Source organism: Pristis pectinata, chromosome 11 (assembly GCF_009764475.1).
Source record: "Pristis pectinata isolate sPriPec2 chromosome 11, sPriPec2.1.pri, whole genome shotgun sequence".
NCBI lineage: Eukaryota > Metazoa > Chordata > Chondrichthyes > Rhinopristiformes > Pristidae > Pristis > Pristis pectinata.
In genome coordinates, this window is record NC_067415.1 from 5890296 (window position 1) to 5907753 (window position 17458).

Sequence of the window (17458 nt, forward strand, 5' to 3'; positions counted from 1 at the left end):
AGGGTATTGAGTACAGGAGCTGGGACGTCATGTTACAACTGTACGAGTCATTGGTGAGACCACACTTGGAGTATTGTGCGCAGTGTTGGTCGCCCAGCTATAGGAAGGATGTGATTAAGCTGGAAAGGGCGCAGAAAAGATTCACGAGGATGTTGCCACGTCTGGAGGGCTTGAGTTATAAGCAGAGGCTGGATAGACTGGGACTGTTTTCCCTGGAGTGAAGGAGGCTGAGGGGTGACCTTACAGAGGTTTATAAAATCATGAGGGGCATCGATAAGGTGAATGGTCACAGCATTTCACAGCATTCATGGCATAAGGTGAATGATACTTTTTTAAGGGTTGTAAAAGTTTTAAGTGGTAGAGTGGGGGCGGCGTGGGCAGCTTAAAAAGCGGGGACAGAGTAAAAGCTTCGGAGGCTTCGCTTCGGAGGACTTCGGAGCAGATAAGTTTTTCTTATCTTTTTTATTAGGGTTTTAAGTATAAGGCTTAGTTTTCAATAGGGTTGTAATTTATCAGGGTTAGTCTTTTTATAAGGTACTTTTATAAGGGTTGTAAAAGCTTTAAGTGGTAGAGTGGGGGCAGGACTGCGCAGGCGAGGCGCAGGCAGCTTAAAAGCAAACAGACTATCCAGCGGGCGACGTCAGAGCGGGCAGCTGAGTGAGAGGGAGCAGAATGTTCTGGGCTTTGGCTCAAGGGCCGAGGAAAGGTAGGTGACTTGAGTTAAGGAAGGGGTATGAGTGCGGTTTCCTGTACTCAGTGTCAGATGTGGGAGTTCCCGGAGTCTCCCTGCCTCCGGGAGGGCTACATCTGCACCCGGTGTGTCGAGCTGCAGCTCCTGAGGGACTGTGTTAGGGAACTGGTGATGCAGCTCAATGACCTTCGTCTGATCAGGGAGAGTGAGGAGGTGATAGAGAGGAGTTATAGGCAGGTGGTCATGCCGGGACCATCGGAATCAGGCAATTGGGTCACAGTCAGGAGGGGGAAGGGGAAGAGTCAGGTACTAGAGAGTACCCCTGTGGCTGTACCCCTTGACAATAAGTACTCCTGCTTGAGTACTGTTGGGGGAGACAGCCTTCCTGGGGGAAGCAACAGTGGCAGTGTCTCTGGCACAGAGCCCGGCCCTGTGGCTCAGATGGGTAGGGAAGGAGTGAGGAGGGCACTAGTGATAGGGGACTCTGTAGTTAGGTGGGCAGACAAGCGATTCTGTGGACGCAGCAAAGAAACTTGGAAGGAAGTTTGCCTCCCAGTTGCCAGGGTTCAGGCTGTTTCAGATCGCGTCCAAGATATCCTGAAGGGGGAGGGAGAACAGCCAGAGGTCGTGGTACATATTGGTACCAACAACATAGATAGGGAAAGGAATGAGATCCTGAAAAGAGACTATAGAGAATTAGGAAGGAAGTTGAGAAGCAGGACCTCAAAGGTAGTAATTTCCGGATTACTGCCTGTGCTAAGCAACAGTGGGTATAGGAACAGAATGAGGAGGAGGTTAAATGCGTGGTTGAGGGATTGGAGTAAGGAGCAGGGATTCAGTTTTCTGGATCTTTGGGGACGGGTTGCACTTGAATCCCAGGGGGACCAACATACTGGCGGGGAGGTTTGCTAAGGCTGCTGGGGAGAGCTTAAACTAGAATTGTTGGGGGGGTGGGATATGTACAGGAGAGACTGGGGAAGAGGTGTTTGGCTCTCAAATGGAGGAGGCTAGGAGTAAGTACCATAGGCAGGTGATAGAGAAGGGACGTGTTCAGACAGGCTTGAGATGTGTCTATTTTAACGCAAGGAGTGTTGTGAACAAGGCAGATGAGCTAGAGCTTGGATCGATACTTGGAGTTATGATGCGGTGGCCATTACGGAGACTTGGATGGCTCCGGGGCTGGAATGGTTGATTCAAGTGCCGGGTGTTAGATGTTTCAGGAAGGACAGGGAGGGAGGCAAGAGAGGTGGGGGGAGTGGCACTGTTGATCAGAGATGGTGTCACGGCTGCGGAAAAGGTGGACGTTGCGGAGGGATTGTCTACGGAGTCTATGTGGGTGGAGGTTAGGAAGAGGAAGGGGTCGATAACTGTGCTGGGTGTTTTTTATAGGCTGTCCAATAGTGACAGGGTTATTGAGGAGCAGATAGGGAAGCAGATCCTAGAGAGGTGTGAGAATAACAGAGTTGTCGTAATGGGGGATTTTAATTTCCCAAACATCGACTGGCATCTCCAGACAGTGAGGGGTTTGGATGGGGTGGAGTTTGTTAGGTGTGTTCAGGAAGGGTTCTTGGCACAGTATGTAGATAGACCTACAAGAGGAGAGGCTGTGCTTGATTTGATATTGGGAAATGAACCTGGTCAGGTGTCAGATCTCTCAGTGGGTGAACATTTTGGTGATAGTGATTATAATTCTATCTCCTTTACATTAGCACTGGAGAGGGATAGGACCAGACAGACTAGAAAGGTGTTTACTTGGAGTGAAAGGAATTATGAGGCTCTCAGGCAGGAAATTGGAAGATTAAATTGGGAACAGATGTTCTCTGGGAAAAGTACGGAAGATATGTGGCAAATATTCAGGGGGTATTTATGTGGAGCTCTGCATAAACATGTTCCGATGAGACAAGGGAGTCATGATAGGATACAGGAACCGTGGTGTACGAAGGCTATAATAAATTTAGTCAAAAGGAAAAGAAAAGCATACAAAAGGTACAGAGAGCTAGGTAATGTTAGAGATCTGGAGGAGTACAAGGCTAAAAGGAAGGAACTTAAGAAAGAGATTAAGAGAGCCAGAAGGTCTTGGCGGGCAGGATTAAGGAAAACCCCAAGGCGTTCTACAAGTATGTGAAGAGTAAGAGGATGAGATGTGAAAGGATAGGGCCTATCAAGTGCAGCAGTGGGAAAGTGTGTATGGATCCGGAAGAAATAGCAGAGGTATTTAATGAATACTTTACGTCAGTATTCACCATGGAAAAAGAGCTGGGGGATTGTAGTGGGGACTTGCAGTGGCCTGAAAAGCTTGAGCATGTAGATACTAGAAAAGAGGTGGTGCTGAAACTTTTGGAAAGCATCAAGTTAGGTAAGTTGCCGGGACCGGATGAGATGTACCCCAGGTGAGGGAGGAGATTGCAGAGCCTCTGACGATGATCTTTGCGTCGTCGATGGAGACAGGAGAGGTTCCGGTAGATTGGAGGGTTGCGGATGTTGTTCCCTTATTCAGGAAGGGGAGTAGGGATAGTCCAAGGAATTATAGACCGATGAGTCTTACCTCAGTGGTTGGTAAGCTGATGGAGAAGATCCTGAGAGGCAGGATTTATGAACATTTGGAGAGGTATAATATGATTAGGAATAGTCAGCATGGCTTTGTCAAGGGCAGGTCCTGTCTTACGAGCCTGATTGAATTTTTTGAGGATGTGACTAAGCACATCGATGAAGGGAGAGCAGTAGATGTAGTGTATATGGATTTCAGCAAGGTGTTTGATAAGGTACCCCATGCGAGGCTTATGGAGAAGGTGAGGAGACATGGGATCCAAGGGGACATTGCAGTGTGGATCCAGAACTGGCTGGCCCACAGAAGGCAAAGAGTGGTTGTTGAAGGGTCGTATTCTGAGTGGAGGTCGGTGACCAGTGATGTACCTCAGGGATGTGTACTGGGACCCCTTACTCTTTGTGATTTTTAGAAACGACCTGGATGAGGAAGTGGAGGGGTGGGTTAGTAAGTTTGCGGATGACACGAAGGTTGGGGGTGTTGTGGATAGTTTGGAGGGCTGTCAGAGGTTACAGAGGGACATAAATAGGATGCAGAGTTGGGCTGAGAAGTGGCAGATGCAGTTCAACCCAGATAAGTGTGAAGTGGTTCATTTTGTTAGGTCAAATATGATGGCAGAATATAGTCTTAATGGTAGGACTCTTGGCAGTGTGGAGGATCAGAGGGATCTTGGGGTCCGAGTCCATAGGACGCTCAAAGCGGCTGCACAGGTTGACTCTGTGGTTAAGAAGGCATATGGTGTATTGTCCTTCATCAATTGGGGAATTGAATTTAGGAGCCGAGAGGTATTGTTGCAGCTATATAGGTCCCTGGTCAGACCCCACTTGGAGTATTGTGCTCAGTTTTGGTTACCTCACTACAGGAAAGATGTGGAAGCCATAGAGAGGGTGAAGAGGAGATTTACAGGGATGCTGCCTGGAATGCAGAGCATGCCTTATGAAAGCAGGTTGAGGGAACTCGGCTTTTTCTCCTTGGAGAGACAGAGGATGAGGGGGGGACCTGATAGAGGTGTATAACATGATGAGAGGTATTGATTGGGTAGATAGTCAGAGGCTTTTCCCCAGGGCTGAATTGGTGGCCACAAGAGGACATAGGTTTAAGGTGCTGGGGAGTAGATATAGAGATGTCAGGGATAAGTTTTTTACTCAGAGAGTGGTGAGTGCGTGGAATGGGCTGCCGGCAACGGTGGTGGAGGCGGATACGATGGGGTCTTTCAAGATACTTTTAGATAGGTACATGGAGCTGAGCAAAGTAGAGGGCTATGGGTAAGCCTAGTAATTTCTAGGGTAGGGACATGTTTGGCACAGCTTTGTGGGCTGAAGGGCCTGAAATATGCTGTAGTTTTTCTATGTTCTATTTTCCCCAGGGTAGGGGAGTCTAAAACCAGAGGACATAGTTTTAAGGTGTGAGGAGAAAGATTTAAAAGGCACCAGAGGTGTCACCACTTTTTCTACGTGAGCTGCCAGAGGAAATCATAGAGGCAGGTACAATTACAATATTTAAAAGACATTTAGACAGGTACATGGATAGGAAAGGTTTAGAGGATATGGGCAAAACACAGGCAAATGGGACCAGCTCAGCTAGACACCTTGGTCGGCATGGAAGAGTTGGGCCAAAGGGCCTGTTTCCGTGATGTATAACTCTGACTCTATTAGCTGTGCCACTGCCATCCTCACTTTGCTAAAACAAACTCCTGGGTCAACATCCCTTTGCTTTTTTGCGGGAGCTTGCTGTCCGTGAATTGGTTGCCAGGTTTTCTACATTACAACTGTGACTGCATTTCAAACACACTTCATTACCTGGGATGAGCTTTCATTCACCCTAAATAAGGTGCAAAAAAGTTCCGTCTATAACTGCACATCTCTTAATTCAGGACTTCTATTTAATTTGCAGTTTTTGCTCGGTGTTTGGCCTGTTATTTGGGTGGAGACACCTCCTAAGAAGCACTAAAGATATCGAAAGTCAAAACCTCTTGGGAGAAGTCAAGCTGCACCTCAGGCCTGGGAGTCGACTTGCCCGATTCTGTGGAGTTGGTGTTTTGTGAGTGAAAGGTTTCAACAGAATCATGAAGAGAAGAAACAGACAGATATTTCCGATCATGCCGAGTTTTTTGTATTTATTTTTGTAAAGCACTGCCAGGTGTGGTGGAACTAAATGGGAAGTTATTATGTAATGTGGGTAGGCAAGGGATACTGCAGCTTGTATTATGATTGCAAGGTTTTTGTTAACACCTCAGATAACCAACTAAATCCAAGAGCAGCTAACGTTCTTTTGGACTTTTGCGTATGTGGCCAAAATATTGAACAAATATTAGAAACTAATTGCTCTTTATAGCGTTTCTTTTTTTTTTAAGTTTGGCTCTTGTTTCACAATGTTGCCCACCTGGTTTAAAGAAGTTGCTTCTTGTAGACGCTATCCCCGAACTCTCAACACGAGAGGTGAGTGAGCAAAAGGTTTAAGCACAAGCATTGAACAAGGGCTGAGTTGCAGGGGTTGGTGGGTGGCTGGTCAGGGAGAGGGTATATCCAGGAGTGGGTGTTGGGAGAGGTGGGGTGAACATTGTGGGGGGTGCCAGGGTTATTCTTGGCCGTTCTTCCTCTTTGTTTGTTGCTTGCTCCCTCTGCCTCTGCTCTTGTTACTGCCAGTGCTGCTACTCTCTACAAGTTGCTGAGATGTTTGGTTTGGTGTGGGGGGGGGGGGGGGGGGGGGGGGGGGGGGGGGGGGGGGGGGGGGGGGGGGGGGGGGGGAAGTGTGGAGGGAAAAAAGTGAACGGTGGGGGGGTGAAAGGACAATTAAATCCTGGGCCATACAATTGGAGTGAAAATCCACTGGGTTGCCCTGTCATTCTCTTTGGTTACGCAGCAAGGAGCTGGGAACAGGAGGTGGGGCACTCAGTAGGGCTTTTGATTCCCTTGTATAGTCAGTTTGTGCTGGTCACATCAACTGTGAACTATTGTATGTGTGTATGTTGGTGGGGAGAGAGGGGAGGCTGAGGAGGGGGGGAGCACTTGACTGTACTTAAACTACACTCCATGTCCACCCCCTTCCAGTTATCCTTATTTCAATTTTAAATCCTGAATGAGAGTCCCGTAGTTCAATCGGTATTCTTCCAATCCGCAGTCAGATTCACCAAAGACCCTCAGAAAATGATGTGCTGCCACTATTTCCATGGGCACCTTGCATGCCTCCGTTCTCCACTGGCTTTGCAGCAGAGCAGCCGTCAGACTTCAATCCTTGTATTTTGTTTATGAGAAGGAGAAATTTGGTCTCTCCACCCGTTATTTGGGAATATTGGCTCTCACTGTATAATGTTATTCTACACTAGCATTTGTCTGTCTAAACATTTCAGGGTTAAAATCCTAACTTCACTGTGTCCCCTTTCTCATGCTCTCTATCCTCACTCCCACTCACATCATCAGCGCATCTACAGGACGTGCTGACTTGGAGGGGGTGGGGAGGGGGAAGCCTGATTATTTTTTGTCAGGATCTCCCCCCGGTGGAGGGGGTGTCCAGCTTTTCACACTGCCATGCTTAAGCCAAGGGTTGGTTTCAGTTCTAGCCCGCGGCTCACTACTTCGTAACGCCGCTGAATGGAAGCTGCAAAGGATCGCCCAGTACCCCCACTGCGAACATTTGAAAGCGATGTATATGTGTGTAGGTTACAGGGAAGTTGAGAGGCTCTGAGAGCCAGCATGGACTTGTTGGGCCAAATGGCCTCCTCTCCCTTGGAATGAATATAAAATGTAGGTGGTACACGTCTGCATTTGCAAATTGATGAGAGAATAAGGATCTCCTTTGTAGTTCTCTGAGGGGAATATTGATTCTCAGGATAACTGGACAGCATGGTCATGCCGTGAACTTGCACCACATCAAGGTGGCAGACAAACAGCCTCGCGGGCTCCTTCCTTACATTATGTCCCACAACATAGACACGTCCTGTGGTTCAGCCTGACCTCGAGCAGCTGTGAAGAGTCTGGCATCTTCGCTTTGTTCTTTCCTCCTTTCTGCTCACTCCCCTCTTTACCTGCAGTGGGTTTTCGAACCATTCTCGTGTGCCGTTTCAACTTTCAAAACATGTACGTCAAAATATTCCAAAAGTGTCATCACATTTATTTAATATCATTCCAGTGATTGCTTTGAGAAAGTTTTGCATTTCAGAAGCAAATTGTGTACATTTTTCTAAAGAGACTAATTTCTTTCTATAGTGCAATGTTCATTTAGCACTGATGTCACGCTCGTTAAGGTCAGTGTAGAAGGGGTGTTAGATTTCTCAGTGTAGTTCCATTGCATTCCGCAGGGGGTTACCAGGGAGCACATGAGGATTTGACACAAACCCTGTCAATTGCACCGTTCATGTAAAGCTCCAGTGTCAGTATCAACAGTTTGTCTCATTTAGCATTATGTGTATTCTCAAGCTGCTAATACAATGTCTGGATATTTTATGGGTGGGGTTGAGAATGTAAAGAATATTTTCAGCTGAATGTCCTGCAGGAAAGTGTGGACTGAGAGGTTTTTATTGTCGAAGTGATAACTTGGTTACTACTGAACTAAATGCTTTGTTGAGTGTTGATGTGTTGTTTTTAGTGCTTCAGTTGGGTTGGTGATTTGGGCAGAGAATATGACTCCTGCGTTTGGATGATTCCAAAGAGAAAGATGGACAAAGGGCCAAGCCGTTGGCCAGGTCTTCCAAGAACGAGCCTTGAAATTCCCCCTTATAGTAAATAAACCCTCACCACCCAGCACTGCACCCACACCCTCCACCACCCCAGCCAACTTCCGACAAGGTCAAGCAGACCCCACAGCCAAAGATGTTTCAATGATGTTTGATTGTTTGCTGGAAGTGTACTGTATCTGATTCGTTTTGTGACCCTCAAACCAGCCAAACGTCTCATTGCCATGGTGCAAGTGGCTGATGGAACAAGTTCTCCAACTTTTCTTAAATAACACATGGAAATCATGTGGCTTCTAAAATCACTGCATTGATATTTTTAATTCATTTCTTTTTGCTTTGTCTCAATGATATCTAGCTAATAGATCTCCCAAATACTCAAGCACTCCTCTACACTCCCCTCTGTCCAGATGAAGGGTCTCGACCTGAAATGTCGACTGCCCACTTCCCTCCACAGATGCTGCTCGACCCGCTGAGTTCCTCCAGCATCTTGTTTATTGCTCCAAATTCCAGCATCTTGTGACTCCCTGCTCTCAGTTGAAGGCTACGAGGCTCCAAGTCACAGAGCTCTGGTGGTTTAAACACAATGTTACTTTGTTGGTTTCCGATCTGATCATTCAAAGGGCTTTCAATTTGCACTGGGAATTGTGTAGAATCATTTCTAGCCTCAGATGCATCAATAGAGATGAGCATGAGGGGATTACTTGGTGAATCTACACTGGTGTCTATCCAGTGTGTGCCTCCAATGCACTGATCTGTATTGTGTGTGTAATGTGGCATGTGGGGGTGGGTGATTTGGATTTGAGATGTTACTTAGAGCACTTCATGATCTACTCACAAATTGACCAAACGTTCTGTATAATAATGTAATTCGTGTGCACATTTATAAAGTGCATCTCTGTTGAATGTCGTTCCATGTGTAACAGTGACTGGGGGAATACAAGGCTGTATAGGGTTGTGTCCTCACAGTGCGCACTAGAGATGCCCGTAACAAACAACAAATAACACCGTCAGTGTTATCAATGACAGCTTCAAATACTGAACCGTAGATTATTTTGAATTATGCTGTAATAAATCATTATTGTAACTAACTTCTGTGAAAAATTAAAAGTTAATGAAAGAGCATCATTTTATGTTGTGTTATAAAGTCAAAGTCGAGTTTATTGTCACATGCACAAGTACGTGTGTGTACAGGTGCAATGAAAAACTTACTTGCAGCAGCATCACAGGCACAGAGCATCATAGGAGCGGCATTCAAAAGAACATAAATCAAACAATTTTTACAAGAAATAACACAATTAGAACAAAAGTATTTCCGCTGGTTTAAATTAGAGCTCCTCTCATCTCCTGTCAAAATTCCATATGTACATTGTAGTAGCTGCAGTGTGTTACACTTCCTCCAGTGACGTCGATGGCACCAAGTCCCTGAATCAGAGTACAACGCACAGCCACTGCAACTGGATGTTTTCTGCAAGTGAGTTAGAGATGAAATTTTACCTCCAGATTTTACACAAGAGACTGCAGATACTGGAATCTGATACAACAAACTATCTGCTGGAGCAACTCAGCGGGTTGAGCAGCATCTAGTCCAGTCGAGTGTATTGTGCACAAGTACGGTGAGGTACAGGCACAAGGAAAATCTTGCAGCAGCATCACAGGCACGTAGGTACAGACCTCACACAGAATATAAATGAAACATAAATTATACAAGACTGCAAAACAAGACATTTCAGGTATTATTGTCACTTGTACTGAGATACAGTGAAAAACTTGTCTTGCATACCGTTCGAACGGATCAATTTATTACACAGTGCATTGAGGTAGTACAGGGTAAAAACAATAACAGAATACAGAGTAAAGTGTCAGAGCTACAGAGAAGTGCAGTGCAGGTAGACAGTAAGGTGTAAGGTCATAACATGGTAGATTGTGAGGTTAAGAGTCCGTCTCATCGTATAAGGGAACCATTCAATAGTCTTATCACAGTGGAATAGAAGCTGTCCTTGAGCCTGGTGGTATATGTCCTCAGGCTCCTGTATCTTCTGCCTGATGGGAGAGGGGAAAAGAGAGAATGACCCAGGTGGGTGGGGTCTTTGATTATACTGGCTGCTTCACCAAGGCAGTGAGAGGTATAGACAGAGTCCACGGAGGGGATGCTGGTTTCCGTGATGCACTGGGCTGTGTCCACGACTCTCTGCAGTTTCTTGTGGTTTCGGGCAGAGCAGTTGCCATGCCAAGCCAGGATGCATCCAGATAGGATGCTTTCTATGGTGCATCGATAAAAGTTGGTGAGTGTCAAAGGACTGACAATTCCTCCCCCCCCCCCCCCCCCCACAGATACTGCTTGACCTACTGAGTTCCTCCAGCATATACTTGATTAAACCTCAACAGTGCCTCTGTCTCTCTATTCTGGGCAGTGCTCAATAACAGACCAGCCACATAGAGTTCAGGAGATCAAATGCTGTCATAGTAGATCACAATTAAGTCAGCAACAGAAAGACTGGCCATAAGTAGCTGGCGATTCACCATATTCTGCACTCTTTTTCTTTGTACTACCACAATGTACTTGCGTATGGAATGATCTGTCTGGATGGCACACAAACAAAAGCTTTTCTCTGTATCTCGGTACATGTGACAATAATAAACCAATATATTTCAAGGACATATATTACCCCTGGCCTGGACTATATGTTGCTTCTTTTGCACACACCACCACACATTTACACAGTGCTTTCAGGAAGGCAGGTTCACAACTGCGTGACTGGACGTGGTCAAAAATATCTTTCCTGTCACACTGGCGTGCCGAAAACAAGTTCCAACTCCATCCGAGACCAGGTTGTTTCTCTGGAATCCTGTTGCATCTCGTGCTCGGCAGGAAGCAATAATTGCCCTCTATTCCCTCCCGGTTGTGAGCAGTGTCCTGCAATTGCTTCCCTGAGCTCAGGTGTTGGCACTGTTAGATCTGGAGATGAGGTGGTCCGGAAGGTTCTTCGGAAGTCAAGAATGAGGTGAAAATCTTGGTTACAGTTTTTTTATTAGATGTTCATCATAGTACAGGTCAGGCAGGGCCGACAAAGGAATGTGACCACATTGGTTTCCCTTTGTACTGAAAACTGGCCGAAACTGTTTTAGATAAGAAACCTGTGAACAGCTACTGACTGATTCACACTTAAGCTTTGCAGACAAACTAACAGAAGTATTGGTTTATTATTGTCACTTGTACCAAGGTACAGTGAAAAACTTGTCTTACAAACCAATCGTAAAGGTCAATTCATTACACAGTGTAGTTATATTGAGTTAGTACAGAGTGCATTGAGGTAGTACAGGCAAAAACAATAACAGTACAGAGTAAAGTGTCACAGCTACAGGGAAAGTGCAGTGCAATAAGGTGCAAGGTCACAACAAGGTAGATCCTGAGGTCAAGAGTCCATCTCATCCTATAAGGGAACCGTTCCATAGTCTTATCGTAGTGGGATAGAAGCTGTCCTTGAGCCTGGTGGTGCATGCCCTCAGGCTCCTGTATCTTCTACCTGAAGGGAGAGGAGAGAAGAGAGAATGACCCAGGTGGGTGCTTCACCAAGGTAGCGAGAGGTAAAGAGAGTCCAAGGAGGGGAGGCTGGTTTCTGTGACGTGCTGGGCTGTGTCCGCAACTCTCTGCAGTTTCTTGCTGTTCCAGGCAGAGCAGTTGCCGTACCAAGCCGTGATGCATCCAGATAGGATGCTTTCTATGGTGTATCGATAAAACTTGGTGAGCGTCAAAAGGGACATACCAAATTTCTTTAGCCTCCTGAGGAAGTAGGGGCACTGGTGAGCTTTCTTGGCCATGGCATCTATGTGGTTGGACCAGGACAGGCTATTGGTGATAGTATAGAACCAAATGTACTACAAGTTACTAAAAGTTTACAGACAAACAGGTGATTATACAAACATAAGCAAGCATAAAGAAAGCTAAAACCACAAGGAAAAACACACAAAAAAACGATCTGGATATTTGAAAGATCGAGGAATTGAGGGCTGTGGGGAACTGGCACAGAATAGTTGAGGCCAACATATATCAGCCATAGTCCTATTGAATGGTAGGACAGGTTCGAGGGGCCGAGTGGCCTACTCCTGCTCCAATTTTCTTGTGTTCTTGAGAGCCATTTACCACCTTGAGTCTGTCCCACGGATTAGAGTAATATTGATTTGCACCTTAATTTGCTGTGGTTTCATATCCCTTTATAGCTGTACTGAACAGACCAAGTCTATGGTTTTGTACATTTCAGTGCTAGGTTCCATTTTTTGTGATTTATTTTGCATTCCACAGAGAACTCCCCTGCCCTTCTTTGCAACACCATTGTGGAATCTTTTCCATTGATCCAAGAGAGTCTTGGTTTAGTACTTCATGTGAAAGTCGGCACCTTCAGTACTGTGGCGCTCCCTCAGTGCTGCACTGTGCTCAAGGCCCCAGAGTGGGACTTGACTTACCACATTAATCCTCCATCCCACTCCCACTCTGCCCTATCGGTCTGTGACCTCCTGTACTGTCAGAGAGACCCAGCACAAGACTTGAGGATCTTCCACCTGGGCATGTTGCAGCCTTCTGGACTTGACCTTGAATTCTACACCACCTCTCTCTGTATCTGTCATTCATTCTGTGGTATTAGCTCAGATTGTTTTATTCTTGGTGTGTGTTGCTCCAGATTCCAGCATCTGCAGAATCTCTTATGTCTCTGTTTTATTTTTCCCTTTTCCTCTCTGAAAGTGGATGAGGTGGCCATCCTGACCTGCCAAGCTTGTCCTTCTTCATTTCGCAACTTCCACATTCTCCACCACTGAAAGGTCCCCAAAATGTTGACCATTCCCCCCCCCCCCCATAGATGCTGGGCGATCTGCTGAGTTCTCCCAGCATCTGTTGCCTGACATTCTTCTGTCTGTGTTCTCACTCTCTAACTGGTCCCATTCACTCATTGACCAGATCACCTCACGTAGTCCCCCATAGTCACGCCAGTTTTACCCTATCAGAGCTATCCCTCCCTTTCTCCACCCTCCCTGCACTTCAGCAAGCTTTCTTTTGTCTGAGGAAAGGTCTTCGACCTGAAGCGTTAACTGTTTCTCTTCCCCCAGATGCCGCCTGTCCTGCTGAGTATTTCCAGAATTTCCTGTTATCTATTTTGGGACACTGTGCACTCACCTCTGAGTCGAAAGGTTGTGGGTTTATCCACTGGGGCACAGTGAAATTTAGGAAATCCGAAAGGTTGTGTGTTTATCCACAGAATCAGAGTGAAATTTAAGAAATCATATTCAATGCAACATAGAGAAACAAAGGACTGCAGATGCTGGAATCTGGACGAAAAACACGCTGATGCTGGAGGAACTCAGCAGGCCAGGCAGCGTCTGTGGAGAAAAGCAGGCGGTCAATGTTTTGGGTCAGGACCGTTCTTCAGGAGATGCAACGTTCAAGGAACTAATATTGTAAGACAGGAATTCATTAAGATTAAGATTTCTTTATTAGTCACATGAACATTGAAACACAGTGAAATGCATCTTTTGTGTAGAGTGTTCTGGGGGCAGCCCACAAGTGTCGCCACGCTTCCAGCACCAACATAGCACGCCCACAACTTCCTAACCCGTACGTCTTTGGAATGTGGGAGGAAACCGGAGCACCCAGAGGAAACCCATGCAGACACGGGGAGAATGTACTCCTTACAGACAGCGGCCGGAATTGAACCTGGGTCGCTGGCGCTGTAATAGCATTACACTAACCGCTACACTACCGTGCCTGCCCATTACATTACCATTACCTTAGAAAATGGCGATCTTTTTCTTTAAGAAAATAGAAAACAAAATAGTTACACCGAAAATCTGAAAACAGAACATGCTGGTTCTGATAAAAGGTCACTGACCTGAAATATTGACTGTTTCTTTCTCCTGACCTACCAAATATCCCCACATTTTCTGAACTTTCTCAGGAGAGAAGAAACAAGCTACTGATGCGGGATCTTGGCCTGAGACATTGACCCTCCCTCTGCCTCACAGATGCTGCCCAACCTGCTGAGTTCCTCCAGCAGCTTGTTTCTTGCTCCAGTTTCCTGCATCTGCAATCCAGTGTATCCTTTGGAGGGAGCAAGTTATTGAATCCTGGGACAAAGGTTCCATCTTGTGGTGACACCACATATTTCACCAAGAGCGATCAACATCATATTGTGTAGCTGGACCCCTCTATCTTAAAATTCCAGTCTGGTTTTTATATCCTTCCTTATGTCTTTATTCTCCTCCAACCCTACAACCCTTCAAGGCCTCTTACATAGAACAGCACAGCACAGGAACAGGCCCTTTGGCCCACAATGTCTGTGCTGACCATGATGCCAAATTAAACTAATCCTATCTGCCTGCACATGATCCATATCCCTCCATTATTTGTGTGCCTGTCTAAGCATCTCTTAAATGTCGCTATCGTATCTGCCTCCACCACCACCCCTGGCAGCACGTTCCAGGCACCCACCACTCTCTGTGTGTAAAAAAAACTTGCCTCATAAATCCCCTTTAAACTTTCCCTCTCTCATGTCCTCTAGTATTTGACATTTCTACCCTGGGAAAAAGACTCCCACTATCTACTCTATCTATACCTCTTATAATTTTATAAACTTATATCAGGTCTCCCCTCAGCCTCTGACACTCCAGAGAAGACAACCCAAGTCTGTCCGACCTTTCCTTCTAGCTCATGCTCTCTAATCCAGGCAGCATCCTGGTGAACCTCTTCTGCACTTTCTCCAAAGCTTCCACATTCTTCCTGTAATGAGGCAGCCAGAACTGCACACAGTATTCCAAATCATCTCTTCAGGGTGCTCATCATAAATCAGTCTACCACTGGCAACTGTGGTCTTACTCCCCGACCCGCTGAGTTTCTCCAGCAGTTTGTATTTTGCTGTAGCTTTACCTCCTTCACCAAACCTGCTGCCTTTCCTGCTCTTGTGCTCCTTAAATCCAACCTCTTACTGACCCTTCTGTCACATGTCCCGAGATCGAACTTGAAGGCAGAATGCAAGATTAATGGCAGGACTCTTAGCAGTGTGGCAGAATAGAGGAATCTTGGGGTCCACGTCCATCGATCCCTCAAGGTTGCCACGCAGGTCGATAGAGTGGTTAAGAAGGTGTATGGAGTGTTAGCCTTCATTAGTCGGGGTACTCAAGAGCCGCGAGGTGATGTTGCAGCCCTATAGAACTCTGGTTAAACCACACTTGGAGTATTGTGTTCAGTTCTGCTTGCCTCATTATAGGAAGGACATGGAAGCTTTAGAGAGGGTGCAGAGGAGATTTACCAGGATGTTGCCTGGATTGGAGAGCATGTCTTATGAGGATAGGCTCTGCAGAAGGTCATCAAGACAGCCCAAAACATCACTGGGACTCAGTTACCAGCGATGGAGGACATCTATCAGGCTCGATGTCGGAGCAGGGCTTTAAACATCATTCGAGAACCAGCTCACCCTGCTCACTACCTTTTTAAACTACTCCCCTCTGGCAAGTGATACAGGACAATACGTGTACAGACTACAAGACTGAAACACAGCTTTTTTCCCAAAGCTGTTAAATTGTTGAACATGGACTGACACCTCCTATACATACATACACACACATATTATGTCTTCCTCCCTTTACCGGCTGGACTCATCATGGTGTTATTTAATATATTTATTGATATGCTGCTGATTATCATCATTATTATCACAGCTCATTTGCACACTGCCTTTTTATGCTTTTTATACACTTTATATTTGCGTATGTTTGTTTTATTTTATAGTTCTACTTGCTCTTATCAATTTACTGTTTTGGTTTTTATTAGGCAAGGGAGTGCCATCGTAATCTCGTTGTGTTGTTGTTGCAACAGTACAATGACAAATAAAGAAATAACAGAATAAAGTGAGCTAGGGCTTTTCTCTTTGGAGAGGAGGAGGATGAGAGGTGACTTGATAGAGGTGTACAAGATGATAAGAGGCATAGATCGAGTGGACAGTCAGAGACTTTCTCCCAGGGCAACAATGGCTAACATGAGGGGACATAATTTTAAGGTGATTGGAGGAAGATATAAGCAGGGATATCAGGGGTAAGTTGTTTTACACAGAGAGTGGTGGGTGTGTGGAACGCACTGCCAGCAGAGGTTGTGGGGGCAGATACATTAGGGACATTTAAGAGACTCTTAGATAGACACATGAATGATAGAAAAATAGGGGGCTATGTGGGAGGGAAGGGTGAGATAGATCTTAGAGCAGGATAAAATGTTGCACAACATCGTGGGCTGAAGGGCCTGTACTGTGCTGTTATGTCTTAAGTTCTATCACCAAAGTGGCTCTCTATATTTTTTTTCCTAACACTGTTGGGACGTTTTGCCCTGTTACACCTGCTACCATCATCAACAGTTTGTAGTTGTTTTATGTAAAGTGTAGGATAATGCGGTCTTTTAGAATTATAATTCCATCAGGGACCCAATGGCTTCACATGCGCCTCATTGCCACATGTTACTCCACCGGTGCCCCACACGGCTGCGTCCTCAGCCCTCTACTTTACTCCCTAAACCCTCACATCTGCGTGGCCAGATTCTGATCTAACTCCATCTACAAGTTTGCAGATGACACCACCGTAGTGGGCCAGATCTCAAACAATTATGAGACAGAGCACAGGAAGAAAATAGAGAGCCTAGTAATACGGTGTCATGACATCAACCTTTCCCTCAATGTCAGCTAAACAAAAGAGCTGGTCATTGACTTCAGGAAGCAGCGCAGAGTACACAACCCTCTATGTATCAATGGTGTTGAGGTGGAGTTGGTTGAGAGCTTCAAGTTTCCGGGTGTAAGTATCACCAACAATCTGTCCTGGTCCAGCCATGTAGACGCTATGGCCAAGAAAGCACACCAACTCCTCTACTTCCTCAGAAGGCTAAGGAAATTCAGCATGTTCTTGATGACCCTCACCAATTTTTACAGATGTGCACCACAGAAAGCATCCTATCCAGATACATCACAGCTTGGTATGGCAACTGCTCTGCCCAAGACCACAAGAAACTGCAGAGAGTTGTGGACACAGCCCAGTGCATCACGCAAACCAGCTTCCCCTCCATGGACTCTGTCTACACCTCACTGCTTCGGGAAAGCAGCCAACATAGTCAAGAGCCCCTCCTACCCCGGTCAATCTCCTGTTGGGCAGAAGTTACAAAAGTTTGAGAACACGTACCACCAGGTTCAAGGACAGCTTCTATCCTGCTGTTACCAGACTGTTGAATGGACATCTCATACACTAAAGGATGATCTCCCAGTCTACCTCATCATGACCCTTGCACTTTATTTGTCTACCTCTTTCTCTGTAACTGTAACACTATATTCTGCATTCTGTTTTCTTTTTACTGCCTTGATGTAATTATGTATGGAATGATCTGTCTGGATGGCTCACAAACAAAAGCTGTTCACTGTATCTTGGTGCATGTGACAACAATAAACCAGTAATAATAATTGTCACATATTCACGAAAGTGGCTCAGTGTTATTGTTGGGATGTTTTACCCTGTTACAACTGCTAAATCATCA

General features: G+C 45.9%; 1 protein-coding gene across 2 annotated transcripts in view; it reads left to right on the top strand.

Moving 5' to 3' along the window:
* acer3 (alkaline ceramidase 3) overlaps positions 1-5949 on the top strand; it is a 169090-nt gene extending 163141 nt beyond the window's left edge. For both annotated transcript variants that reach the window (XM_052026076.1, XM_052026077.1), the window contains exon 11: positions 5130-5949. In XM_052026076.1, the coding sequence (XP_051882036.1) occupies positions 5130-5186 (57 nt within the window). In that variant the 3' untranslated portion in view covers positions 5187-5949. The remainder of the gene's footprint in view (positions 1-5129) is intronic.
* The last annotated feature ends 11509 nt before the right edge of the window (positions 5950-17458 follow it).